The sequence below is a fragment of the Odocoileus virginianus genome, chromosome 25 (genome assembly GCF_023699985.2).
Source record: "Odocoileus virginianus isolate 20LAN1187 ecotype Illinois chromosome 25, Ovbor_1.2, whole genome shotgun sequence".
Taxonomy (NCBI): domain Eukaryota; kingdom Metazoa; phylum Chordata; class Mammalia; order Artiodactyla; family Cervidae; genus Odocoileus; species Odocoileus virginianus.
In genome coordinates this window covers 43657618-43685597 of record NC_069698.1, presented here as the reverse complement: position 1 = coordinate 43685597, position 27980 = coordinate 43657618, and the positions used below count along the sequence as shown (strand labels likewise).

Here is a 27980-nt window from a genome sequence, read left to right as displayed (position 1 = left end):
GAAGCATTCATTGAAAAACAGATACATTGAAAAAAAGCTACAATACTCTATGTAGCACTGTCATTTAAGCGTCACTTTAAATACCTTAATAACTTTTAGATTGCAACCAAAAACTGACTTAAATCAATTCAACTGAGAGTGTGGCGATAGGAATTAGTCAGCGGGATTTTGAGATGGTGGCCATTCTGACATTTCAACTTCAGAGCTTAGGAGAGAATCAAGAAGACCGTCAAAGCCCAGGACAATGGAAAGACAAACAAAAGCAAACAAACACACATCTTTGTTAGAAGACTAAGCTGATGTCATGAAACCATATCATCAAACCTTCCTTTTCCATCTACTCCTAGGGAACTACTTGCATGCAGACCCCATTCATTCATGAAATGGAATGAAGTAGGAGTGAAATGGTTCTGATTTTCCTAGGCCACTGACAATTTAGGGCTTCCCTCATAGCTCAGTCGGTAAAGAATTTGCCTGCAATGCAGGAGATTCGGGTTCGATTCCTAGGTTGGGAAGATACCCTGGAGGAGGAGATGGCAACCCATTCTAGTATTCTTGCCTGGAGAATCCCATGGACAGAGGAGCCTGGCGGGCTACAGTCCATAGGGTCGCAAAGAGTCAAACACAACTAAGCGACTTAGCACACACGCGTGCAGAGTACCTAGAAAATCCATTTATGTAATTGCTTACCTGTCTCCTTCCCACCTCCAGCAATGCTGGAGAAATGAGTCCTTAGAGTACAATTTAATTTGTATCATTTGAGTTTTTTTTAAAGTATTAGCCATAAGTAGCTAGACACGTGTAGCACTCTACCACTGCCAGATTTAAATTTATTAATATTGAGTGCTTTCTGATTTAGTTCCAACAAGAAATGCACAGCAATTAGGTTATGATTGAAAATTCACTTTGCACACTCTAAAATAACTGGGCCTGCAAATTTGTGATTCAGAAAGGAAGAAGTCATGTCTTATGGGGGACCTTCCCCCCACCCACAACCCCAGCCTGGCCAAGATACTTGTAACTTTCTGCAGTGTTTATACAACCTAGCTCTAGGCAAATTGGCTTAGGAGTATGATCCTCAAAAATAAAGGTAAGCACTGGCAGAGAAATTGCTTAGCAAAAGCAAGTTATTAAATTTCCTTTCTCAAATGCTTAATAATCTTGAAGCCAAAAATAATAGCCGTGTCCCCTGGATCCCTGAGTCCCCAATGCCAGGTGATGAGAAAGGGTCACTGCCTAAGCAGATACAACTCAAGCACACCCAAGACACAGGCTGCTAAGGAAAAGCTATAGACATCTTTGAAAAATTCATATTTAAAGAACTAAGTTTGCAGCCACTTACTGAACACACAACTTTGGAGAAAAAGTGGTATTAAAAAGCCATTCTCTTAATCCTTTGTAAGTATAGATAGTAGAGGTCATAATATGGTCTTAACATTTGGTTTTTAAGGTTTTATGAAATTCAAAGCTCACTATGGTAGCCTCTTGATTTTTCACAGTAAATATGTTAACAGAGTCTGCAAGTAAGACATGAATTTTAAGTCCACAGTGACCTCTGTTTAAAAAGCTAATCTTCATCCCCAAACACAGAGAATTTTTAGTCGAAATTTCCATGGCATAACATCTGCTAAACAGTGTACTAATACTTCTCAGTTTCACAAACAGATCTCTTGAATTACCTTGGCCAGCAAGTAATGTCTGTGCCTTTGTCATCGCCCAAGTTAAAGGGCTTCTCTAGTGGCCTCCCTTTAGCTCAGATGGTAAAGAATCTGCCTGCAATGCAGGAGACCTGGGTTTGATCCCTAGGTTGGGAAGATCTGCTGGAGAAAGTAATGGCAAGCCACTCCAGTATTCTTGCCTGGAGAATCCCATGGACAGAGGAGCCTAGAGGGCTATAGTCCATGGGGTCGCAAAGATTTGGACACGACTGAGCGAGTAACACTACTACTAGTGGCTCAGTAGTAAAGAATCCTCCTGCCAATGCAGGAGATGTGGGTTTGATCCCTGGGTCAGGAAGATACCCTGGAGAAGGAAATGGCAACCCATTCCAGTACTTTTGCCTGGGAAACCCTATAGACAAAGGAGCCTGGCAGGTTACAGCCCACGGGGTCACAAAAGGGTCAGAAACGACTTAGGGACTAAACAACAAGCAACAGGTTAGTTTATCCATCACTGAACCCATGATGCATCAGCGTCTCTTTTAATGTTAGACATTCAAATAAAGACCTCAAAGAAGAGTTACAAGACCAGAGAAATGATGATAAAGAAAAGAGTTTGTAGTGTTATGAGGGTTCTTTGAATGAGTTTTATTAGGGATATTAATTTATTTCTCCTAGGCCAAGAATATTTGGGCCACTGTGTGTGTGTTGGGGGTCGGGGGGACGGGCACACTACTCGGCTTGCTGAATCTTGTTCATTGACCAGGGATCCAATCCAGGCCCCTAGCAGTGGAAGCATGAAATCTAACCACTGGGCCACCAAGGAATTTTCTATTTGGGTCAGTTCTTAATTTCATGTGTGCGTATTAAAAGGGAAGAGAAGATAGAAATAACTACAGTGCTAGAAATGGGGGGGGGGGAGAATAAGAACAACTGACCTTCATGTGATAATTTCATTAATCATTAATATGAAAGATGAACAGTGACACCAGTCAGATATAAAAAAGAAAGACTTTTCTGCTCCATTTCCTGGAGCATTACCTTCCATCACCCAAAAATGTATTTTATGGTCATGGGGTATGACCACATTATTCTCTTTATTTGTTCATCGCAAATCACTGAGTCTTACTTTTTAAACTTTTCACCTTACTTAAAGCATTTAATGTAACATGGATAGTGAAAACAAATTTGCAATATGCACACATTTTCATTGTCTTTACACAGAATGTTAAGACAGAAGAAAAGAAGAAAGGAAAAGAGATGGGGAAAGAAAAGGAAAAAAGAACTTGGCAATTTTATGGAGCAAATAAATAGACAAAATGTTGGCAGAGAAGTCCAGATGGGATTTCAGGCTAAGATAAATCTTGAAATATGTAAAGAGATGGTTGAGAATAAAAGTATGGTGATTAAGAAAAGTCAGCAATAGACTGAACACTTTTAGAGGTGAATATAAATGGTATTAAAAGACTGATCAATTTCCTTATCACCTCTCCCCAAATTGTACACATTTTTAGGTGAAAGATGTATATCCAATCCTCTGTTACTTAGATCTTAAATATTTCATATCGTGAGATGCAGAATCAAACTGTATTTTTATTTTTTTCTTGTTCCCTGGCCCCAGTCTGCCATTTGGTGGCGCTGTCTATACCTATTTTATCACCAAATGACATGTCAACATATAAATGAAATCGATCGACTGTAGATTTCATTGTTATCAGAAACTAATGCAGCAATAAATCCTAATGTTGACAACATTAAAGTCATAAGTAAAAGGCAAATCTGAATAAAATGGTTTTTTTTTTTTTTAAGCAAGAACAGCTCCTCTCCAAATGACCTCTAAGGGAAAACCACAGAGCTAAATATGTTGTGTTTTTTTAATAGTCAAGCATATATGTTATACATTTTTAAAACTTTTATACTTTGGTATTGAGCTTCATAGGCTTCCCTGATGGCTCAGTGGGTAAAGAATCCACCTGCATTACAGGAGACAGAGGAGACACGGGTTCGATCCCTGGATCAGCAAGATCCCCTGGAGAAGGAATTAGCAATGCATTCCAGTATTCTTGCCTGAAAAATCCCACAGACAGAGGAGCCTGGCGAGCTACAGCTCAAAGGGTGGCAAGCAGTCAGACATGACTTAGCACGAGACACACATTGAGCTTAAATAAAGAGGGACCACATCTTAACGCCAGTTTCCAATTGCCTTGTCCATTTCTTTTCACAAGTCATCTGCCAGGGAGGTTGAAAGGTGTCAGTGCCATATCCATGGGGAGGTGATGAGTTGTTTTGACTTGGGGAAAAGCAATGTCGACCCATGCCACAGGCACCCACAAGTGTTAAATACTTCCTAGCTGATATTTAGTCACCCAGTGTTACACTTTGTGATTTTCAGTGGAAAAAAAAAAAAGATTCGTCAAACAGTACTTTGGAAAAGCATTCTTGATAGCTCAGAGATCTGTTGACAGTCTTCTACCGTCATCAGTCCACTAAGCATTCTCTGCTATACACAAGGCTGTTTTTTATGTAGCAGGAAGATAATGCTTTTTCTAGAATCCAAAGGGCCTCATCTCACTTTATCTTCTAAACAAAGCTTAGTGAGGTTTGACAATCATTCCTTCCTATTGACTTGCTGTTGATGTTTTTCTTTTAGCTTGATGTTTTTCTCCCAAAGTTCTATTTGGCTGCATAGTAAGTTTTAATGCTTTTTCTGGCTGCCTTAAGAAGCTTTACCTCTTCAAAAGTTCTGGCTCAGAAGTTAAATAGGAACTTTGCTCTTTATTCATTTTCATATAATGCCTCCATCACAGATTGACAAATTTCAAGGTATTTGCTTTGAAGAAACTTGAGCATAGTTGTAAAAACATTTGCAGTGTACTTAAAATGTGCTGAATATTCCATTTCTCAGTGGAAAATAGGATTTAAACATGGTTTTCTTTTGTTGGATAAAAAGAATAATTCAAAATAAATCTGAAATGTTGTTAAATATGTTGGGCATAGTACCAGTATGATTGTTTTATGTTTTTCTGGTCACCCCTTAATTGCTCTGTGAGCTAATTTTGCCCCTCCAGTGTCACAATGAGAAAAGCAACATTTCATAGATCTTGAAAATAAATTAAGGACAGTGAACTAATTTGGCCAAGAGCACTCAGCCATTTAGTCTTTTGCCAGAATTAGACTTTAGACCGGGTGTTTCTACCATTAGGCCTGGTGTTACCGTTTAAAGGATTCATACACATGCCTGCCCTTTAGCAATAAAATAAGCAGCCTATCCACATGGTAAGCAGAGTCAGGTTTGTATATGATGAGAAGAGCAGGCTCTGAGCATAAATCTCTAATAGCTATGAGACCTTAGGTAACTGATCCTTAGGTCTTCAGTTCCTCAGTTTCCTTATCTCAAAATAAAGAATATAATGCTCAAGTTGACCAAAATTTCTGTTCCAATTTTTCCGTAACATCTATGGAAAACAACACAAATGAACTTCTTGGCCAACACAACAGAATCTGCTACGTAGAATTCTCCTAAAGATTGAATAAAGTGATACATTTAAAGAACTGAAAAGAGTGTCCTGCTAAGTTGCTTCCTTGCTGTCTAACTGTGTGTGACCCTGTGGACTGTAGCCTGACAGGCTCCTCTGTCCACGGAATTTTACAGGCAAGATTACTGGAGTGGGTTGCCATTCCCATCTGCAGGGGATCTTCCCAACCCAGGGATCAAACCTGGGTCTCCTGCATTGCAGGTGAATTCTTTACCATCTGAGCTACCAGTGAAGCCCAAAAAGAGTGTCAGTGTATAACAAATATTCATCATTTTTAGTGTATAAATAATCAGTGTGTAGATCCTAAAATCAAGTAAATAGAAAAGTACTGAAACTGAAAGACAATATGTAAGCTCCTATACAAACTGAGGAAATTGACGGAGTTAACTCACTCGGAAGGAATTTCTTAGGGAAGCTTTCTGGGGAAGGGGAGGTGTAGTTTAGCTTTTGAGTTTGCACTGTCTGTGTGTCAGCTTCTACTGACTCCCCACTCCTTTTCTGACCGCCCCATCACTGTGTACCCAGACACCCTCCAAGGACCCAACAAATACCAATTGCATTCAACAACCGACACAAAGGGGAGAAAAGGGTAAAGAGTGACAAAGCGGGCTCAGTCCCAAGTTATCAGAGATATTTTCCTTTCTTTTCCCACTGCTCTAATACGTGGTGCCTGAAAAACTCTTCATTAAAATGCTTTCCGTCTAAGAGAAAGACTTGACTGACTTTGCTTCCTTCAGCTTATCAGGCCTGAAGGGGTGGATCTGGGTCATTTTTCTGTATTCCCAAATATCTGATATGTTTGGTAGAACATGGTACATGCTAAGCAGATGCTTACTGAGTGCAGCAATGGCCACGGCATCTCATTGTTCTTTATATATGGAATTAATGGAAAGGTAACATGGATGGGGGATGAGCGCATGAAAAAGAGGCAAGAATTGGGGCTGGTAGTGGACAAAGGGGTATAGACAGGGCGCAAGGACAAACTCTCTTTCTCAGAGTTGTGAACACAACTTTATCGTTATTGTTGTTTTTGTTGTTGTGACACCCAGGTGGCACTAGTGATAAACAACCCACCAGCCAGTGCAGGAGACATAAGAGACACGGGTTCAGTCCCTGGGTCGGGACGCTCCCCTGGAGGAGGGCATGGCAACCCACTCCAGTATTCTTGCCTGGAGAATCCCATGGACGGAGGAGTCTGGCGGGCTACAGTCCATAGGGTCGCAAAGAGTCGGGCACGACTGAAGTGACTTAGCACACAGCACACACAGTTATTAAACCCACTTTCTGATTTCTGCCAGGTCCATCCCAGTTTGTGTTAGTCCCTCAGCACAGTGGTTATTTTCACAGCTAATTACTGCAAACTTTTATTTTATCAAATAAAATTCACTGCCATCATTATGATACCATCATTATGGATACCCCAGGGCACATCATCCATCAGAAATCCTGGTGGGTGTTGGCAAGTTCATGGAGGTACCCAGCCTCGTCCAGAGAGTCCCCTCGCCGGGGATCTGTGAATGCGATGTGTCTCCACACCAGCCAGAGTCTTGCCTCTTTAGAGCCATCATTTTCAAAGTTGGAAACAGAAATGCCTAACAGTGGCCAATCTTGGTTGTTATTGTAGGTAACTGTTTGCTGGACCTACCACGCAAACAGATTCCGGGCCCCGAGGAGCTCCCGGGCCAGACCTACGACGCCAGCCAGCAGTGCAACCTGACCTTCGGGCCAGAGTATTCCGTGTGCCCCGGCATGGACGTGTGCGCCCGCCTCTGGTGCGCCGTGGTGCGCCAGGGCCAGATGGTGTGCCTGACCAAGAAGCTGCCGGCCGTGGAGGGAACGCCATGTGGGAAAGGGAGGATCTGCCTGCAGGGCAAGTGTGTGGACAAAACCAAGAAAAAATATTATTCGGTAAGTGCTTTTCTTGTCACGCAAGGCCCGGAGCCCCAAGGGCTGAAGTACATTCCTGTGACATGTGGAGGGGACCGTCCCCAGAAGGCTCTGCTTCCTAGTTAAAATATTTTTCCTTGAGGGATCTATTTACCGCTTCCTCTTTTACCCACAGGAGTCATCCTCAGCTGTCAATTACTGGAGAAAATGCCAGTCTCGGGTTATACCCAGTAATAAATAAGTAGAGAGCCCAGATTCTGTCTCATTGAGACCACAAGTAGAGCCCCGGAGTCACTGCTTGGAGTTGGTTTTCAAACTGCTCAAGTTATTGGAACACATTTGTTTCAATTCGGGAAGGAAATCCCAGTGGAGCTGACAGATGATCCTCAGGCATACTTGCTCAGCTCCAAAATGGTCATGTTTCCCCCCTCATTGTGTGCCTGCTGCATGCTTACTTAGTTGCTCAGTCGTGTCCGACTCTTTGCAAACCCGTGGACTACAACCAGCCAGGCTCCACTGTCTGTGGGATTCTCCAGGCAAGAATACTGGAATGGGATGCCATTTCATTCCTCAGGGGATCTTCCTAATCCAGGATCAAACCCAGGCCTCCCACCTTGCAGACGGATTCTTTAAGCATCTGAGGCCATGGCAAGCTCATCTAACTTCAGGAACTAAAATAGCCACACCTGCTGCAGGAAGGCACCCGGCCTCCCTCCCTGTATACCCAGTCCAGCTTCAGGTCAGCTCCCACCACCTTCACTGTCAAGCAAAGCATTGCTTCCTTCTCACTTGCGACATTTTCAGAGTCCCTGGAAGACCTTTGCCATGGGCACATTGCTTGTGCCTTTCAAGGCTTACCGCCCAAGCTACCAGTCTCAGATACCCTGACACAGACACCCTGAACCATGCAACCAGAGAAGGTTCTCCAGGAATGCCCTTGACAAAGGAGTTTCTAATATCTTCCTTTTGGCATCTCTTGGCTTCCTGCTGCAGCGTTTCCAGAGGAATCAACCTGGGATGTCATCATAGGACTTCATTCCCCGTGGCATGGCTCCATGTGATTGGATACTGTTAGTGTCTGTCCTGTTCCTTTCTACTGGGTGTTAGGAAGTCAAGCTCAGGTCAGATACATTTACACATGACAGATGGGCTGTGTGATGTCTGCAAAGGGACTGCAGAACTTGAGCGCCCAAGAGGGAGAAAAGATGGAAGCGTAATCAGCCTGGGATCATGCAGCTTCTTTGGCATCACACAGTTCTTTAAAGATGCAAGGTCAGAGTGGACACAGAGTGAACCATGATTCAGTGGTGACAGACAGAAATGCACAGCATCAGAAGGTCCTTGCAGCATGCTCAGTACTTCAGGTGAAGTCTTCAAACCCTCTGGGCTTCACAGGTGGCTCAGTGGTAAAGAATGCACCTGGCAGCCTAGGAGCTGCAGGAGACCCGGGTTTGATCCCTGAGTCAGGAAGATGCCCTGGAGGAGGAAACGGCAACCCTCCCCCGTATTCTTGCATTGGACAGCGGAATAATCCCACGGACAGAGGAGCCCGTGGTGGGCTACAGTCCATGGGGCCACAAGGAGCTGGACAAGAATGAGTGACCAAACACATACCCATTCAGATCCTCTAGTGCTGGGGCGGGGGGCAGGGGGCAGAAAAGGTGGATTGTTTAGAATTGGAATCGCGTTGCAATTTCAGAGTGTTCAACATCTGTGACCGTGTTAAACTCAGAGATGATCATATCTTATCTGCAACGACGTTTCCGCTGAGTCACTGCATGCAAGTGATTTCTAAATATACATTTTGAAAGTTATCCACCCTTCTGAGTAAAATATCTCCTGTTTTCTATTTTAGACATCAAGCCACGGCAACTGGGGGTCCTGGGGGTCCTGGGGCCAGTGTTCTCGCTCGTGTGGGGGCGGAGTGCAGTTTGCCTACCGTCACTGCAATAACCCAGCGCCCAGGAACCACGGCCGCTACTGCACCGGGAAGAGGGCGATCTACCGCTCCTGCAGCGTCACACCCTGCCCAGCTAATGGTAAGCTGCTCCCAAGAGTCAGCAACCACCACAGATGGAGTGTCATTTGTGTTCTGGCGCTTCCTCGGTGGCTCAGTGGTCAAGAGTCTGCCTGCCTATCCAGGAGACATAGGTTCAATTCCTGGGTCAGAAAGATCCCCTGGAGGAGGGAATGGCTCCAGGATTCTTGCCTGGGAAATCCTCTGGACAGAGGAGCCTGGTGGGCTACAGTTCATGGGGTTACAAAAGAGTCAGGCACGACTTAGCAACTAGACAACAACAATTTTATTCTAGCAGTCGTCAATAGGAGAGGCTGAAGAAATATTCTATTAATTTTGTACCGCACTGTTCCACCAATGTACAAATCAGTAACAAATACATGAGTGGTTTTTAAATTATCATCATCAACAGTTGAGTATTCTGGGAGTAGGAAAAAATAATTGCTATTTTCAACTCTGTGGATAAAAACCCTTCAACACTGGTGTGTTGAAAGACTGTAGGAAAAAAAAAAAGTTAGCATCTTCTCCTTGAAAGTATTTACATGAATAGAAATGTATCTGAGTTTCAGAACAGAGTAATCATGTACTTTTTTTTTATTTTTAGGTAAATCTTTTCGTCATGAGCAGTGTGAGGCCAAAAATGGATATCAGTCTGACGCGAAAGGAGTCAAAACATTTGTGGAATGGGTTCCCAAGTATGCTGGTGTCCTGCCCGGAGACGTGTGCAAACTGACCTGCCGAGCTAAGGGCACTGGCTACTACGTGGTGTTCTCGCCAAAGGTAACTGCTCCCAGACTGCCCAGAAAAGTCGGTGTCCTTGGCGGAAGTTATTTGGTAGAATGGAGGCTGCACATACCAAATGTAAACAGTCATTATTTGAGGGGTGGCTAGATTTTGGAAGGTTTTATTTTCACCTCTGTAATTTCTGTGTTTTCAAACTTGCTACAATGAATCAAAAGGATTTTGTAAACAGAACAAGTAAATGTTTTAAAAGCTATTTTTTGAAAAAGTGTAACTCTGTCAGGAAGATGAGCTGTGAGCTTAACTTCAAAATAGTATTCCCTAGGTATGTTTGTAATTTGTCTGTCTGACTCTTTGCAACCCCATGGACTGTAGCCCACCAGGCTTCTCTGTCCGTGGGATTTCCCAGGCAAGGATGCTAGAGTGGGTTGCCATGTCCTTCTCCAAAGGATCTTCCTGACCTAGGGTTAAAACTCGCATCTCCTGCACTGGCAGGCAGATTCTGTACCCCTGAGCCACCTGGGAAGCAAAGATAAATATAAAGGATGCTTAAAGTTTGTGTTCCCTACGTAGATGGAATGACTGCTTCTCAAAAGAATACTTTTTCATATTTTTAGCACAAATTGTATTTGTAAAGGGGACTATAAAACAAGAAGGTTTTCTATTTTTCTATGTTTTGTTGAAGAATTCCATTGGTGATTCATGAAGCAGGATGTCCACATCATTATCCCTGACCTAGACTTTAAAATGTCCTGCATTTTTAATATGAATCAGTGTCCCTCTAGATTTACACATCATAATATATACATATGAAATGATCCTATATTTTCCATAGAAGACATTTTCTAAATTACTGAAGTTTCACTTCTCACAATCAACATTATGCTGTGGTTTAAAATACTGTTAATCTAATTTACAAATAGCATGATATTTAAAGCCATCTCTGTAACAGGTCTTCAGATATTTATGACATATTTTTGAAAAATAAGTTAATGTCCAAGTTATGTATGTTTTAAAACATTTCATCTTTTATTGTAAAATAATGCATTTTCTTTTAAAAATATTAAATAAAAGTGAAAAACATTATCTGGAAATATAATCATCCAGAGAGTTGTTAACCTGTTGAAGAAGAAAGAAAGTGAAGTCGCTCAGTTGTGTCCAACTCTTTGTGACCCCATGGACTGTAGCCCACCAGGCTCCTCCATCCATGGGATTCTCCAGGCAAGAGTACTGGAGTGGGTTGCCATTTCCTTCTCCAGGGGACCTTCCTGACCTAGGGATTGAACCCAGGTCACCCACATTTAACCTCTGAGCCACCAGGGAAGCTACCGCACCCCAATTAACACACGTCCACATATTCATATACTCACAGACGTATATAAGAGGTTTTGTTTATACACAAATACAAAATATGTACATTTATTCATATGACTATGTGTGTTATTTGCACTTACATGCACAAACCACTAAGAGATCATATACATATTATTTTATAACTACCTTATTCAATCTACGCTAATTCTTTTTTCAAAAATATGCAATCTCTTCCAGTAAGTACTTTTCTCTGACTTCCCCAGACTTCTTTTTTTATACAAATTTGTCTCTATTTGGGGCTTCCTTAGTGGCTCAGTGGTGAAGAATCCACGTGCAATGCAGGAGACACAGGAGACTCGAGTTCAATTCCTGAAGGAGGGCGTGGCAACCCACGCCAGTATTCTTGCCAGGACCATCCCATGGACAGAGGAGCCTGCTGGGCCATGGTCCATGGGTTTGCAAAGAGTGGGACACGACTGAAGCAGCTGAGCATGCATGCCCACATCTCCATTTCAGCATCTCACCACTCCACACAATAGGGAATGCTTTCCAGCCGTGACAAGGCTGCGTGTGTCCATGTAGATTTTCAATGTTATGACAGTAATAACAAGGATGCAGCCAAAAAGGATGTCCACATTCTTGAGCCTGCTCAAATCCTGCTCTCCCTCTCTCCACACAAGTGACAAACAGTCCCACATCCTGGGTGAAATAGTCTATCAATAAAAAGACAAGACTGTACCACAGGGACTTATCGCAGACACAGAAATGGAGATGAGGACCTTGGTTCTCCTAACACATTCAGAATTAGACTCGAGAGAGAAAGAAGAAAGAAAGGGCATAACCCTGATTTATCCCAGTTCTTCTTCCTGCCAATATGTCAAAGATTTTCTACTCAGTACTCCTGGAAACTATGGTTTGGGGGGGGAGTTGTTTGTCTTTTTTCTTTTTTTGGTTGTTTAGTTTCTGATATAAAATCTATTCCAATCAAACTTAAAAGTTCCAAATTAAAACTTGATTTTAGCAAAGAAGCCATGTATGCAGAACCAGTATTTCCCATCGCTAAGGTGTCTCTCATTGTTCAGGTGACCGATGGGACGGAATGCAGGCCATATAGCAATTCTGTGTGTGTCCGGGGGAAGTGCGTGCGGACAGGCTGTGACGGCATCATTGGCTCGAAGCTGCAGTATGACAAGTGTGGCGTCTGTGGAGGAGACAACTCCAGCTGCACAAAGGTGGTTGGAACCTTCAATAAAAAAAGGTAATGTGAGAGAACCATTGCCCTTAACTGACCTGAACAAGACTTTCAGTTCAGTCGCTCAGTCATGTCCAACTCTTTGTGACCCCATGGACTGCAGCACGCCAGGCTTCCCTGTCCATCACCAACTCCTGGAGTTTACTCAAACTCATGTCCATTGAGTCGGTGATGCCATCCAACCACTTCATCCTCTGTCATCCCCTTCTCCTGCCTTCAATCTTTCCCAGCATCAAAGTCTTTTCAAATGAGTCAGTTCAGGTGGCTTTAGACTCTTGCAAAATTGATAAAGGAGAACTCGTTACATCCTAAGCTATCTGTGGGCATGTTACTCACCAGCGTTCTTGGCCTCCTCCAAGCAATAGAAATTGACTAGGGGGCAGACAAGAAATTCAGGCAAGGCTTTACTGGGGCCCCTGCTGATGCAAGGGGGAGCAAAAAACAAGCAACAGATTCCCTTGTTCGCTCACTCCCCTGGGTGGGAGGAGCTCATTCTTTATGTGGGGTGAGGGTAGGAGTGTGTCCATGGGCTGGCCAGAGGGGGACCTAGGTATTTTTCCCACCCTTCTGGTGGTATGATTCAGATGTTAAAGAATCCGCCTGCAATTCGGGAGACTACAGGTTCGATCACTGGGTCTGGAAGGTGCCCTGGAGAAGCGGGAATGGTTACCCACTCCAGTATTCTTGCCTGGAGAATTCCATGGACAGAGGAGCCTGGTGGGCTACAGTCCATAGAGTTGCAGAGTTGGCCACAGCTGAGCGACTGACACCCTCACTTTTCTGGTGGTGTGGAGTGAAGGGGGGCAGGCACAGGCCCCTGTTTTTGGCTCCATGCTCTTCAAAAGTGGCGGTTGGGTTTTTTGATCTCTGCGTATTTCTTGGGCCCAGAATTTGCCCCAGCGACACACGGTCGATCCCACATGCAGTGATTTTTAGTCCCATACAGTTTCTCTGAGTTTTGTTGCTGGAGGAGAGGTGTGTCCAGGTGCAAGCACTGCAGCCAAGCACCCCGGGTCCCAGGCCCGTCCCAGAAGGAGGTTCAGCCAGGCCACCCTACTTAATGCTTTATGAATATGAGAAGGGAAGGCAAGGACATGAAAGGAGCCTGGATGCCGACTGGAAACTCGTGGCACCTTTCAAAGCAGATGGAATCACAACGGCCGTGGCTTCAGGTTTTGTAGAGTGTGAAAAAGGCAAAGGAAAAATCTGTGACATTCCACTTGAGCCATACCTTGCAGATCTGTTATTCCTGAAACACAATTTAGGAAGAGATGACTGGTTTCCATCTTAACTACTTTTTTTTAAACAAATAAATTCTCTTTGGGCTATATTTTTCTTGAGAAAACATTTCTCAAACCAAAATGTAAGTGATCTGCAGTGGTGTTGAGGGCAAGCCTGTTTTTGAGTGCACTACCCTGGTTTCTGTCTACTCTATGAAGCATAATATCTGTTTCCTGCTGCCTCTCATGGTCCTTGATTACACTCTTGCTTTAAAAGTGTAAGTTTAGAAAGTAACCAGTTTCTGGCATGAAATATTATACTCTCAGCTAGGATGACTGAGTCAGCTAAAGAGTCTGCAAAAATGCAGAATTGCTTTTCCTCTTCACCAGACTACCCTTGCGCTGTGTGGTATTGGTCAGATGGGATGTCCCAGGTGGCACAGTGGTAAAGAATCTGCCTGCCAGTGCAGGGGATGCCAGAGACACGGGTTTGATCCCCGGGTCGGGAAGATCCCCTGGAACAGGAAATGGCAACACGCTCCAGTATTCTTGCCTGAAAAATTCCATGGACAGAGGAGGGCTACAGTTCCATCATAGGCTATAGTCCATGAAGTCACAAAGAATCAGACATGACTGCACACGCACACACACTCACACACACACATCAGTCAGGCGCATCTGTATTCCTGAGGTTTGTGCTGTGTTCTGCATAACTGGAGAGGAATATACAAGCCAAGTCAACAAGAAGCATTTCTAAAAACAAATCCCATGCCATGGTAATGTAAAAAACTAGAAGTGATCTTTGATATTATAAAAAATATGTGGCTGGAGAATTAATTCTGTATTAAAATAGCCATTACAAATCTTGTTTGCTCGTGATATAATAATTATTCATCTAATGGTGTTGGACCATCTAAGTCAAAAAGCCTGCAAATCCGATTATATTCTGCATTTCAGTATATTTCAAAGATGCAGGCACCTTAGAAATGATCCAGTCTAATTTTTTGCTTTATAAATGAGGGATTTGGGACTCCAAAAGTTTAAGATTTACACAGTTTTACATGACAGTTGTACATGAGGAATGCCAAAGTAGAGGCTATAGTTTAGGTCATAAAAATAGGATGCACAAGCTATTTGTTAAAAAAAGAAAAAAAGAAGAGACAGAAAAAGAAGGAAGGGAAAAAATTCAGAACCAAAAGAGAAATAAAATTAATTTTTAAAAAATAGCTTATGTACTATATGCTATGTATTCTTCCTACATCAACTTATAAGACTCTTACAATGCTAGATTTAGCTTTTAGGTTTTTTATGTATTTACAGCAAATAAACACGTATTTGCTGTCACACAAAAAGATGAAGGCACTCATGATAGCAACAAGAATGATGCACCATAAATCCTTGCAAATTGATTTGATCAAGAGTATGTGATGCAAATGACCTGTTTAAGTATCCTGAATAAATTATCTTGACATAATTGATTGATAAAAAGGAACATTGATCTTGGAGCTGGAATATTTGCAGTCCAGCTCTGATTTAGTAATTCCCTAGCCACGTGGTCTTAAAGAATCACTTAACTTCTTTCCTATTAACATCCTTGAAAGTAGAATGGAAATAGTAGTAATTATCTTGCAAATAAGTGTTTCTGTGAGAATCAAATGAGATTATGCATATTAAAATATTTCACTAAGTTCAAAACTCTTCAGGAACATGATCCTAATTTTAGTTCACTCCTCTCTCAATTTTCTTCATGTCACTAAAGGGCAATTCAGTCCTTCTGCTGCCTAGGTCTAAAACCTTGAGCTGTCTTTCACATCTCATTTTCTGTCACAACTCACATCCATTCATCTGCAAATCAGTCCTACTTCCAGGGTGTGTCCCAGAATCTGGTTGCTCCTCACCAGCAGGAGGACAAACACCACCATCCTATGGTCATCCTGTTTGGCCGTATCAGTCCAGCCGTCTTCCCATGGGTGGCTCCCCAGCCCATGGTTCTTCACTGTCTCTTCCTCACAGAGCAGAGAGACTCATCCCTTCATTACCTGAGTCAGCAGCTGGCATTCCTCGGCTCAACCCTTCAGTGGCTGCCATCTCACTTAGAGTCAGTGTACAAGGCTCTTTTGTAACCTGGGTGATGCCAAAAGCTTTGGTCCCTGCCCTGCTCCAAGCCTCCTCTTCCCTGGCCTCTTCTCTTGTTCTGCTCTAACATCCTGGACTTCCCAACTTCCCAACGCTCTTCAAACATTGCAAGCAGGACCACGGGCACTGTTTCCTCTGCCTGGAACAGTTTTTGACAATGAATAGAACCAATGCTTCCTCTAGAATTCCTTTAAATATCTGGTAAATGTAACCCGCATCACCCCCAGGCAGTGACTTTCTTAAATGAATTGGAGGGTCTCTCCCCCTTCCTCCTTGTTCCACTGTCTTCTTACTCTCCTCTCTTCTTCACAGCTCTTATCGACAGATACCATCGCATATTCTGTTTGGGGGTCTAACTCCCCCACTCTTGCTAGAATGTCACTTCCATGACAGCATGTGTAGTATGTAAGAATGCACATATTCCTTCATGGCAGGTGCTGTTCTTAGTACTATGGAGAAAGCCCTGGACACAAGAAGATGCCCTTTGCAAATAGGTTCATCTGTACCATTTTTCTAGATTCCACATATATGCATTAGTATAATATTTGTTTTTCTCTTTCTGACTCCATTCTGTATGAGACTCACTAGGTTCACCCATGTCTCTGCAGATGGCACAATTTTGTCCCTTTATATGGCTGAGTAATATTCCTATATATATATATGTGTGTGTGTGTGTGTGTGTGTGTGTGTGTGTGTGTGTATGTACCACATCTTCTTGATCCATTCCTCTGGACATTTAGGTTGCTTCCATGTCCTAAATGGGAAGGAAATCCAAACAAGAGGGGATATATGTATAAAGAAAAAAGAAGACTCCTTGCCCTGCCATCCACACTTCATACTTCATACATCCATGAAAACAGCTGCATTCATTCATGGTGACCAAGGAAACTGGTTAATGCCCAGAGTTTAAATGATACCAAGCAGGGTGAAAGAAAACAAATAAGGAATAAAAGGAAATCCTATTTTACTGAAGCATCAAGAAATCAGCACATGAATCTTCACACTGCCCAGTGCCTTGAGCACCTGAGTCTGGAGACCTGCCCAGGGCTGAGTTCCCAGTGATTCTCATGAGTATGAGTCAGACTCCAAGAACAAGGATTTAAAAAAGCCTGTGCTGTCTGATTCTCTCAACCAACATTCTTTACTTTCTTGACACTCTGTTTGGTACCACTTAAACTCTGAACATCACCAGAACATAGTTTCATTTAACTGTTAGGAAGTTCAGCTGATTGAGCTAAAGTTGCCATGCATAGGGACGTGATAAAAGGAGCAGAAATTGTGAGTCAAACGTCCTAGCACTGTCACTGGTTAACTCTAGTGAACTTGGGCAAATTACTTTAATACATCTTCCCCGATAGGCTTTTTTTTTTTTTTCCAAACACGTATTTGAGTTTTGTTTAGATTTAGCGGTGTAATTCATTTACACATTGAATTTTTCTGCTTTCCCTTTTTAAAAATTTATTTATTTTTAATTGAAGGATACTTGCTTTATAGTATTATGTTGGTTTCTGCCAAACATGAACACGAATCAGCCGTAAGTAGGCATGTGTCCCCTTCCTCTTGAACCTCCCTCAGCATCCCAGCCATCTAGGTAGCTGCAGAGCCCCAGCTGGAGTTCCCTGAGTCATACAGAAAATCCCCATTGACTATCTATTTTGCACATGATAATGTATGATTTTGGCATTGTCATTGTTCGGTCACTTAAGTCATGTCCAACTCTGCGACCCCACGGACTGCAGCACACCAGGCTCACCTTTCCTTCATTATCTCCCAGAGTTTGCTCAGATTCATGCCCACTGAGTTGGTGATTCTAACCATCTCATCCTCTGCCGCCCCCTTCTCCTTTTGTCTTCAATCTTTCTCAGCATCAGAGTCTTTTCCAATGAGTCGGCTCTTCTTATCAGGAGGCCAAGTACTGAAGCTTCAGCTTCACCATCAGTCCTTCCAATGGATATTCAGGGTTGATTTCCTTTCGGATTGACTGGTTAGATCTCCTTTCAGTCCAAGGGACTCAAAAGTCTTCTCCAGCACTGCAATTTGAAAGCATCAATTCTTTAGTGCTCAGCCTTCTCTGTGGTCCCTCTCTCACATCCATACATGACTACTGGAAAAACCATAGCTTTGACTAGATGGACCTTTGTCAGCAAAGTGATGTCTCTGTTTTTTAATACACTGTCTAGGTTTGTCATAGCTTTTCTTCCAAGGAGTAGGCATCTTTTAATTTCATGGCTGCAGTCACTGTCAACAGTGATTTTGGTGCCCCCCAAATAAATTCTGTCACTGTTTCCACTTTTTCCCCTTCTATTTGCCATGAAATTATGAGACCAGATGCCATGATCTTCATTTTTTGAATGTTGAGTTTTAAGCCAGCTTTTTCACTCTCCTCTTTCACCCTCATCAAGGTGAAAGGCTTTTTAGGTAAGATGGAATATTTTTCTCCTGGCTTAGTTTGAAGCCATTGTAGAAACATCTCATCTCTTAATATTAGACACTTAAAAAAAAATCCTGTGACAAAATCTAATCCAAAATGTACTACGTAAGTAAAGTTAATAAGTCACATTGAATAGGTAAGCCATATCATCAACAGTGCATCTTCTCTCTTCAAGACAGTAAGAAGCTCTGCCACCTGCCTGGCCATCACTGGAGATCAGATGCCCAGTACAAAGGGGCCTTCCCTGGGAATAAGCCTTCTCTCCAACTCAGAGGAAATGCTTGAGTGGGAAACACACTTGGATTTTCCATATATGGATCAGTTGCCCCATATTCTCTAAAAACTTGAGTAAGAATTTGAGAGTAAATAAGTAAATTTCACACACAGTCAAACTGCACAAGCAAAGTGTTTGTTTATATTTAAATAGCTAGGAAGCTAAAACATATGGAGACATTAATATAATTACTTAGACAAAGATTTTGGCAAGAGATGCCTCCTCTGCACTGGTGTAATGCCTTAGTGCTCAGCTAACTTTCATCCTAGCCTTTTCTGCAAACTTATGGGTATCAGAGATACTTTAACCTTTGCCCACTTTCCTGAGCAGAAGATGGATCATTAGAAATTTATCTCATTTGTTGCTCATCATAAAAACCTGAGTCAGTCCACCATAAAGTTTTGCAGACCCTAATAATTCTGGGAAATTTGCTAAGGCATTAATGTTTCTTTCCCCCCCCCCCTTTTGATACCAGTAAGCTGTGGTTACCCAGTTACAGAATTTTATGTTTTATTTTCTGTCCTGCCCCAGCAAATCCAGAGTGTTAGGTAGAAATAGAATCAGAGCCTCCACCTTGTCTCTAGTCTAACAAATAATTAAGCCCATGGTTTCTCAACTAGTCTGAGCATTGGAACAGTGGGAGGAACTCCAAAAGTACTGCTGCCTCTGACCCATCCTGAAAGATGAGGATTTAACTGCTTTGGATTCAGATTTGCAGGCTTTGAACTTTTTCCAAGATCCGCATGTGATCTTAATGTGCAAACAAGCTTGAGGAACGTTAATTGAAAGATTTCTGTGAGATTAATTGAGGGTACATTTTTGTTGGTTTCTGTTTATGTGTATCCCATTTTGTGCCAGAAAGAACATAGAGTAGCTTTGTAAATTTTGAACATCATAATAAAAATGTATGCAGGACATCCCTTCTCGGTTCAGTGGTTAAGACTGCAGAAGGCACAGGTTCAATCTCTGGCCGGGGAACTAAGATCCCTCATGACTCATGGTGTAGCCAAAAATAATAAGAGAAAATTTTAAAAATAAATAAAAATCTGTTGTTTAAAGAAATGTATACAATATGATAGTTTAAAATATATTTTGCTATAAGAAAACCAATGTTTGAAACCAATTTTAAGCTTTAATAAATTGAAATTTTTTAATTTTAATACATTAAAACTGCACTAAGATAAGGTAATGTGCCAGTGCTAATCATTCAGTCAGTGTCCGACTCTTTGTGACCCCATGGACTTCTCTGTCCATGGAATTCTCCAGCAAGAATACTGGAGTGGGTAGCCATTCCCTTCTCTCCATTCCCTTTGATACCCACCCAGGGATCAAAGCCGGGTCTTCCACACTTTGAGAAAATGTCTATTTACGTTATCTGTTTGTTAAGCGTTTTACTTATTTTTTTTTTCCTTCCTCCCCCCTCTCCCCCTTCTCTCTCTCTCCCCTGCCGGACATCTCTGCTTCCAGTAAGGGTTACACTGACGTCGTGAGGATCCCCGAAGGGGCGACTCACATAAAAGTCCGCCAGTTCAAAGCCAAAGACCAGACCAGATTCACTGCCTACTTAGCCCTGAAGAAGAAAAACGGTGAGTACCTGATCAACGGCAAGTACATGATCTCCACTTCGGAAACCATCATCGACATCAACGGGACCGTCATGAACTACAGCGGCTGGAGCCACAGGGACGACTTCTTGCACGGGATGGGCTACTCGGCCACCAAGGAAATCCTCATCGTGCAGATTCTTGCCACAGACCCCACGAAAGCCCTCGATGTCCGCTACAGCTTCTTCGTTCCCAAGAAGTCCGCTCCAAAAGCAAACTCTGTCCCCAGCCAGGGCAGCAATAGCGTGGGCTCGCCCAGCCCGCAGCTGCAGTGGGTGACGGGCCCCTGGCTTGCCTGTTCGCGAACCTGTGACACGGGCTGGCACACCAGGACGGTGCAGTGCCAGGACGGGAATCGGAAGCTGGCGAAGGGCTGCCCCCTCTCCCAGAGGCCTTCCGCGTTCAAGCAGTGTTTGCTGAAGAAGTGTTAGCCCTGTGGTTACGGCCTGCAGCCGGGACAGCTGAAAGGACGGCTCTCGGATGCAGGCGCGGGGGACACAGGGCCCCCCGAAAGCGCAGAAAGTCACACCCTGCAGTGTCATCGCCCACGGGGAGTCCGATTATGGGCAGAATCTGCCCTCAGCGACCAAAACGAAGGTGTGCACTGCTTCGTGGGACAGTGGTGACCTTGGGACGTGGAAACACTTGCGAGTTCTTGAACATCCCCTGGGCCGACGAGATTGCAGAAACACGGATGAATGTAGAAACGGGACATTCGAAGATGGCAGAGCAGTCTCTCCCTCGTCACCTACCTCTTATAGAATGTCTTCAGAGGCATCATAATCATTTTCATGCATATTATTTACACAGCTTATTTTTATTGTTTGTAAATACATTCTTCCTTGGTATGTCACTTTATATCACTTGGTTCTATTAAAATATATATATATATATATTTCTATATAAAAAAAGTATTTGACCAAAGGAGGTCTGCAGCTATTTCCACTCTTTCCAGTTTCCAGAAAGAGCTGTGGATGTTTTACTGGAAATTAAGAACTTGCTGCTGTTTTAAAAAGAGTTAGTTATACGTTCAGACTATAGGAGATATAATTTTTGTCAAAAACCATTTTGACAGCAAGCATCTTCTGAGACATTCTGAAAAGAAAAAAGGGTCTCAGTGTATCTAGTCATTTAAATATACGCAGGGGTCCATTTATTTAAATCACTAACTGCCTGTATTTTTTCAGGCAGCCAGACAAATTAATGTATCATGAGGAGGTAGAAGAAGCATTTATGTGTGCATCAGTATTCAAAGGTCTGAAAATTAATTTCCTCCTGTTAGAATTTAAAAGTAAAAACAAAGTACCTGCTTCACCGTATTTTCAAGTTATATTTTCGCAACTGCTTTCTCTCTCTGTGGCTCCTATCTGATATCTCACAATGTGTCGTATCCATAGAGAACACACAGCAAAGTTTTCAATCACATTCAACACTGGTATACCTCTTACCAGCAAAGCCTTTATAGTGCGTTTTGTTTTCGCTCATTTCTTTGCTTTGTTCAAGGATTCTTAACCTACGATGTTTTGGACTTGTTGACTTGGTAGTCAGCCGCATGTAGAAGTGGTTATCATTAATGTGGCTAGTGCAAAAAAAAAAAAAAGGTTAATATTAACAAGACTGTTTCCACACCATAGGCAATAATTCTTTGCATATTTTTTTTAATCCAAGCATACTGATACTGTTAAGATTGTTCCCAGTTAGAAAGCATTTGGTTGTACCAGTGAGTGATGAAATGTGATGGCCTTTGCAAAGTTTGCTCTTATTTCCATAGCCTGTTTAGGTAGATTGTGAGTTGGAATAGTTAGGCATGGAAAATTTTTCCAGCCATCTGCATAGAAACTTCATAGGCAATAAACCACATCCCTCTATGCCATGGTTCAGAAAAACCAAAATATTACATTTTATTTGGTTTTTCTTTGTGAAATAGCACAAACAATTTGCTTTTATGAAATTTTCTAATAATCCTACCAAATGTGCCCTATTATTAGAGATTTGCTTATAAGGATATTAGGGAACTACTATTTGAGTTTCCTTAAGCTCATGAGGGTTTATTTTTGTCATATTTTTAATATAAAAGAATTATGTAATTGATCTTGCTATAGCACATTCATTTCAGTAGACCAAGGGAATGGATATCTCTGTGTTTTAAGTATTTGCTCAAGAAATCAAAAGTGTTAATCCTTCTTTGGGTTTTCGTAGGCTGACTTTGCTTTAGACATGGTCCTTTTTCTTAATCAAATGCCAGTTAGAGAATGGAGGGCTGTACAAGACTGGAAACCTCCATTTGATGAAGGTACCAGATATGAGGCACTGAGAGCAAAGCTGTTCATGTCAGTAGAAAAAACGAAAACCAGCACTGATCATTTGACTATGCTGAGAGAATTAACAGACCAGCTTTACTTTTTCCAATATTCAGAATAACTTGAATCAAGTAACTCAGCTATGGCAATTTTTTACTCTTTTGTGGTTGTATTGGCAGTAACATTAAAAAATAATTGAAGAGCAAACGTGATTGTCTCCTATTCTACTTCTCCATACTGTATTCATAGATTTTAAAATATGATTTATCAATGATTCCTTTTTTTCCCCAAATACCGAAGTTTTACACTTCTCGTAGGAGCAATCCTAGAGAGTTTAAAATAAATAAATAAACCACTATTCCATGCTTCTATCTAAGGGGCTTTTTTAGTTTTTTTTTTTTTTTTCCCTTGTGTGGGTGTCAGTAGATTGACTAAGGAATGTATGTCTAAACTCCTGAGAAAATATATAGACTGGGAAATGGAGTGTTTAGTAGACACAGAGAATGATAAGCAAAGGGAAAATCCTCAATATATGCAAAGTAATTTAGTTCAGTTTCAGGTAGTGTTGCGCCTTTTCTTTTTCCATAGCTGCATCTTGAATTAAGAGTGTAAAATTCAGGGTGCTAGAAGCCACTTCCTAAAAAGAAACGACTTTAAAAGAGTCTGTCTGAAAAAGCTCAGGTTAGTAAGAATCTAATCGCACTCACAAAACTAAACACTCCAAATTGTTTCAGTAGATTAAAGGGAGCCCAGAATAATACAACATTTATTTCTTCTGGAACAGAAAATGTCAAATGAAGCCTTACCATGTTGTTTAGAGGTTTAAGGATATTGTTTTAATTTATTCAACCAATTCAATGTCCTCTGCCTTCCTGTGGAAACAGTTTTAGCACATTAAGAATGAAGGGATTAATCACAGACAAAACAAGTTGCAGCACTGAAAAAAAAAAGTAATTTATTGTTTTTGCAACTGGTATGTGAATTTGTGTGATAAAATTATTTATTCTTATTTAACAAAAATATGTGCAAATTCTTCTATATTTAAGATGTTCTGCTGTTGTCCTACTTTTTAATTTATGCTTCATGTTTGTGTATAAAGTACACTTTGTGAATTTACATAATATATGGCACTGGTTGCTTTTGTATTTTTTTTTTACTGAAAGCTTTCTGTGTGAAACAGTTGTATATGTATATATTCCTCATGTATTCTTATTCTGATACTGTCCCTTTCCTTACTAAGGACATTTTAAATTTAATCTTCCGTGGCTACTAGTATTCATCACTTGTAGTTACATGTTAACAGATCTTTGGGTTCCTAATCTTCCCAAACCTCAGCTAAGAAACACATTTATTCAAGGAACTAAGTAAGGTCTAAGTTTAAAACTAGAGTATATAGGTAGCCTGGAAGCTTCCAGTAGAAGCTAAGACAATTCAGAATCAGGTCCATACACTTTCACTGATGAATTTGGACAAGGAGCTGTTGATATATCACAACCTCCAAATGATATCAATGATAATAAAGCAAAATAGTGTCTTCTGCTGCTTTAGAAACCCTTCTTAACATTAATAGCATTTCCTCTCAGCATCTTTAGGAATTTATAAATGAGAGTAAACAAATCGGATTTAAATGATTCAGATGTTTGTAGTCATAACTGTCTCTGCAAGTGTGGGATGTCCATTGATATGATATGATGTTTTATTATTACAAGTTAATATTTTGGAGGGATAATAGGATTTGGGACAAGCAGGGACACCTATGATCACACCGGCTTGCCCCAGACTATAATTTCACGATTTGGTCACAGTAAGGCAAAACACCTTTGGACACACAGTTGACCAGATCAATCTTTGGTTCTGATGTTTCTCCCCTTGGCTCCTTCTTCATTAACAAGGTCATCTTAATGGTTTAGGAGACGACAGCAGCCAGATCCAAGGAAGTTCAGGACTTGTGCTATAACTTAGAGTTCACTGTGAAATAAGATTGAATTTAACAATCGCTGGATTTTGCTAATAGCTTGTGGCTGAGTATGAAATCTTATCTGCATGATGAGTGACTATTATCAATCTGTTAATAGTCAAACTTGAAGTCATAAAAACACCTTATATTTTTTTAACATTTCAAAGCTACAGAGTAACTTCTGAGTTACTGTTTTATTCCACATGAATGACCTTGAGAACAGAAATGGCCATTTAAGTGCAGGGTCAAGGTGATCTATCATATAGACACACAGAAAGGGAACTTGTAGGTTTTCTTTATTATTTTTCTTATTTGCCAACAACCTGTAGTTTTAGGCTATCAAACAGGTAGACCAACTAAGTGGTAGATCAACTAGCCCACTGAAAAATACAATCTTTCTAATAGCTTCCTGTTTGCGTGAACTACGGGGCTTCCTTTGTAGCTCAGCTGCTAAAGAATCTGCCTGCAATGCCAGAGATCTGGCTTTGATCCCAAGGATGGGAAGATCCCCTGGAGAAGGGAAAGGCTACCCACTCCAGTATTCTGGACTGGAGAATTCCATAGACTGAATAGTCCATGGAGTCGCAAAGAGTCAGACACGACTGAGCGAGTTTCACTTTCACTAGCATGAACTACAGAAATGACCTATCAAGTTACAGCTCTTAAAACATATCAGTCTATACTGCATACTGAATGTCCTATTTAATTAATGTATGAGAACATATTGAAACACCAACCTATGCATCAGTGATTCAGAAAATGCAAACATACATAGTGTTCAGATCAGAAAAGTATTCCATCTGGCTATCCTGTTGCCATGATATCATAGTTGTCAATGCAGATCTTGTAGAAAAGGTAAAGGAAAGTGTTGTTAGAAAATGTTGGTTTTAAAATGGAATAGGACTGAAATATATATATATATATTCATTAACTTGCACTCTCTTAATGTTCTATCACTAAAAGTAAGTTTGCTGTCTGTGGTCCGTATCTTACATCTCCACCAACTGGTCCATGTGCCCTGCCATAGGTCAAGTGAAAAAAATAAATAATGGCCCATCATCCTATTGTGGGTTCGATCCTTGGGTAGGGAAGATCCCCTGGAGTAGGAAAATGGCAACCCACTCCAGTATTCTTGCCTGGAAAATCCCATGGGCAAAGCAACCTAGTGGGCTACAGTCCATGGGGTGGTCTCCAAAGAGCCGGACAAGACTGAACACACACCTCACACATCTTCCTATAAGGCACTGCCACAGCAGAATGATCCAAGTCTAACACTGTGAGGACAACTGTGATTTACAAATAAAACAGGGCATTTTTTTTTTTACTTTTCCTTTGGCACATCCAATGAACAATTGCAATCTTTATCAAGGTGCTAGCATTTTCAGTGACCCAACTGCCAAATGCAGTGTTTCTGAGTTACTATTTTATTCTACATGATTTCTTGGTTTGCAAGAAAGAGCTCTTTAAGTCTTTTTGTCAAAGCTGGACACAACTTGATAATCAAAGTTTGGGAAATTGTACCTAATGGTCATTCAGATTGGCAGGGTTTAGTGACAGAAGCTCCATATACATCAAGGATATTTAAGGTGACATCCAAACTTGAAAAGTATCAGGTCGCCATAGCCCAGTTTTAGATGAGTCACATTCTATCATGTACTAAGCCATCAGCATTCCTTTCAAACAAACTTGTTTCAAGTTTCTTATACACAAGGGAACTTTTGTGTATATTTGGCTGGACTTCAAGTTTTGCAGTATTTTATGTCTGTACACTTGGCTATTCTATCTCCATCTTTTCTGTAACAATTCACAACATATTAGAAACATTTCACCCCATGCTGAGTATATCTAAGATAGAGTATCATACTGTGTGACTTTGTGAAACTAGACTTTGGATTAAGAAATTTATATTGTCTCTGGATGGTATTTTTGCATTACACACTCCAGCGTAACATAAATGTAGGAGTTGACAAATACTGCTTACATTTTAATAAGATCATTCATCAGAGGAAATCATGCATGTACTTTGTAAATAGACTGCAGATAACTAAACAGATTGCAAGAATATGTTGGATTTGATATAGGCAGTGGCCACGGATATTTGATTTCTATATTAGTGTCTGTGAGTCAAGTCAGGTAATAAACCTAAATAGGTATAGAACTGATATTTTTAAGTCTTGAAAGATGCTTTCAAGGCAGAGTAAAATATTGAAGATTTACATACTGTATACAAGCCGTAAAATGTACGCTGCTTTCTACTCTCAATTTTCCAGAAGTGATGGCGTTTTTCAGTAAATACAATGCTGTTGGAAAACCAAAAAAAAAAAAAAATCTTGGAAAACTAAGACGGGTCTTGTTTAAAATGTCTCTTCAGCTTTGGCATATTTCAAACCTGAAACAGCTATTGAAAGCGTTACTGTGTTTTGCAGCCTGCATTCCACAACTGCTCTGTTATTCAGGTAAACCACTTGAAATAAGATGTTTGGGACCTTTACTGTAATATTTTTCATTAGGAACAATATCCTATTTTGTAAAGCATTTCCTTATGTGTGACTTTAAACTGTAAAATTAAACATTGGTTTTGTGGTTTCAGTGGGCATAATAAATGTAAATTGTAAAATAGGTTAAAGTATGTACGGCATATAATATGTTTTAGAGGTAGAAACTATTGTCTATTTATTCTTAATTTTCTCATAACACCAATAGGACCAAGTCAGGTCTTAATGAAGCCCCAGGTTCTCTATAATTTCTACCATCTCTTATCCACTTTGGCCCAGGCCTTTAATAGTTTGTCTATCTTAAACTATAATGAACTTTTGCTTCAAGTTCTTCTTACCAGACCCTAAATCTGTCTAGTTTCAAATTTCTGATGTTAAATTGGAACCACAAGCAACATAACCTACCTACTTCATCCTTACTTTTATAAAGACAAATGTATTCTAGCTATAAAACTAAAGAGCCAAAATAATAATGCATGCATAGAAATTTAAAAGGAATTAACATTCACTAGCAAAACGCTATTTTTTGGTATCAAATTTATAGCATTAAGATTCTGAAGGACATGAATTCCTTCTAAAACTGAAATCATAAAAAAAAAAAAAAACTGAAATCATTACTAGTTAGTGTACATTACAAACACTGAATTTCTCTCTCTTATCAAATAGTACTTCAGAATTGTACTTTAAAGTTTCTTCTTGGTAGGACGTATAGTGTTGAAAGAAATAATTTAAAAAACTTAAACATTTAGAAGTCTGGTATATTATAATCTAAGATTATTGAACACCTCTTGTGTCAGGCACAATAGTAAATACCTCACAATTTTCTCCCAGGTTTTCCACTCCATGACCCTTAGGACACTGGTCTTAAGATCCCAACATTGCAGATGGCCCTCAAATCATAATTGTCGGTGATTGTCTAGCTATCACCAAATACCACACACTAGTATAATAACTTAAATATTTGTTATCAATTATTGGTTTTTTAAAGTACTGGGAGTCTGAGGGAGGGGTTGCAGGGTGCATGGAAGAATGTGTGAGATTGGGGGTGGGGGCTGGGGGAGAATTTAAATAACCTAATGTGTGGGCCCTTGAGTAAAAACAAGAGTGATCCTAAAATTCCAATTAAAATGGCATGGAAACTGTGGAGAATTGGTCAAA

General features: G+C 41.0%; 1 protein-coding gene across 1 annotated transcript in view; it reads left to right on the top strand.

Moving 5' to 3' along the window:
• ADAMTS5 (ADAM metallopeptidase with thrombospondin type 1 motif 5) overlaps window positions 1-26946 on the top strand; it is a 56154-nt gene extending 29208 nt beyond the window's left edge. Inside the window, exons 4-8 of the mRNA XM_020892038.2 lie at window positions 6819-7102; window positions 8937-9120; window positions 9703-9878; window positions 12236-12411; window positions 19934-26946. Coding sequence (XP_020747697.2) covers window positions 6819-7102; window positions 8937-9120; window positions 9703-9878; window positions 12236-12411; window positions 19934-20501 — 1388 coding nt within the window. The 3' untranslated portion in view covers window positions 20502-26946. The remainder of the gene's footprint in view (window positions 1-6818; window positions 7103-8936; window positions 9121-9702; window positions 9879-12235; window positions 12412-19933) is intronic.
• Window positions 26947-27980: the final 1034 nt, after the last annotated feature.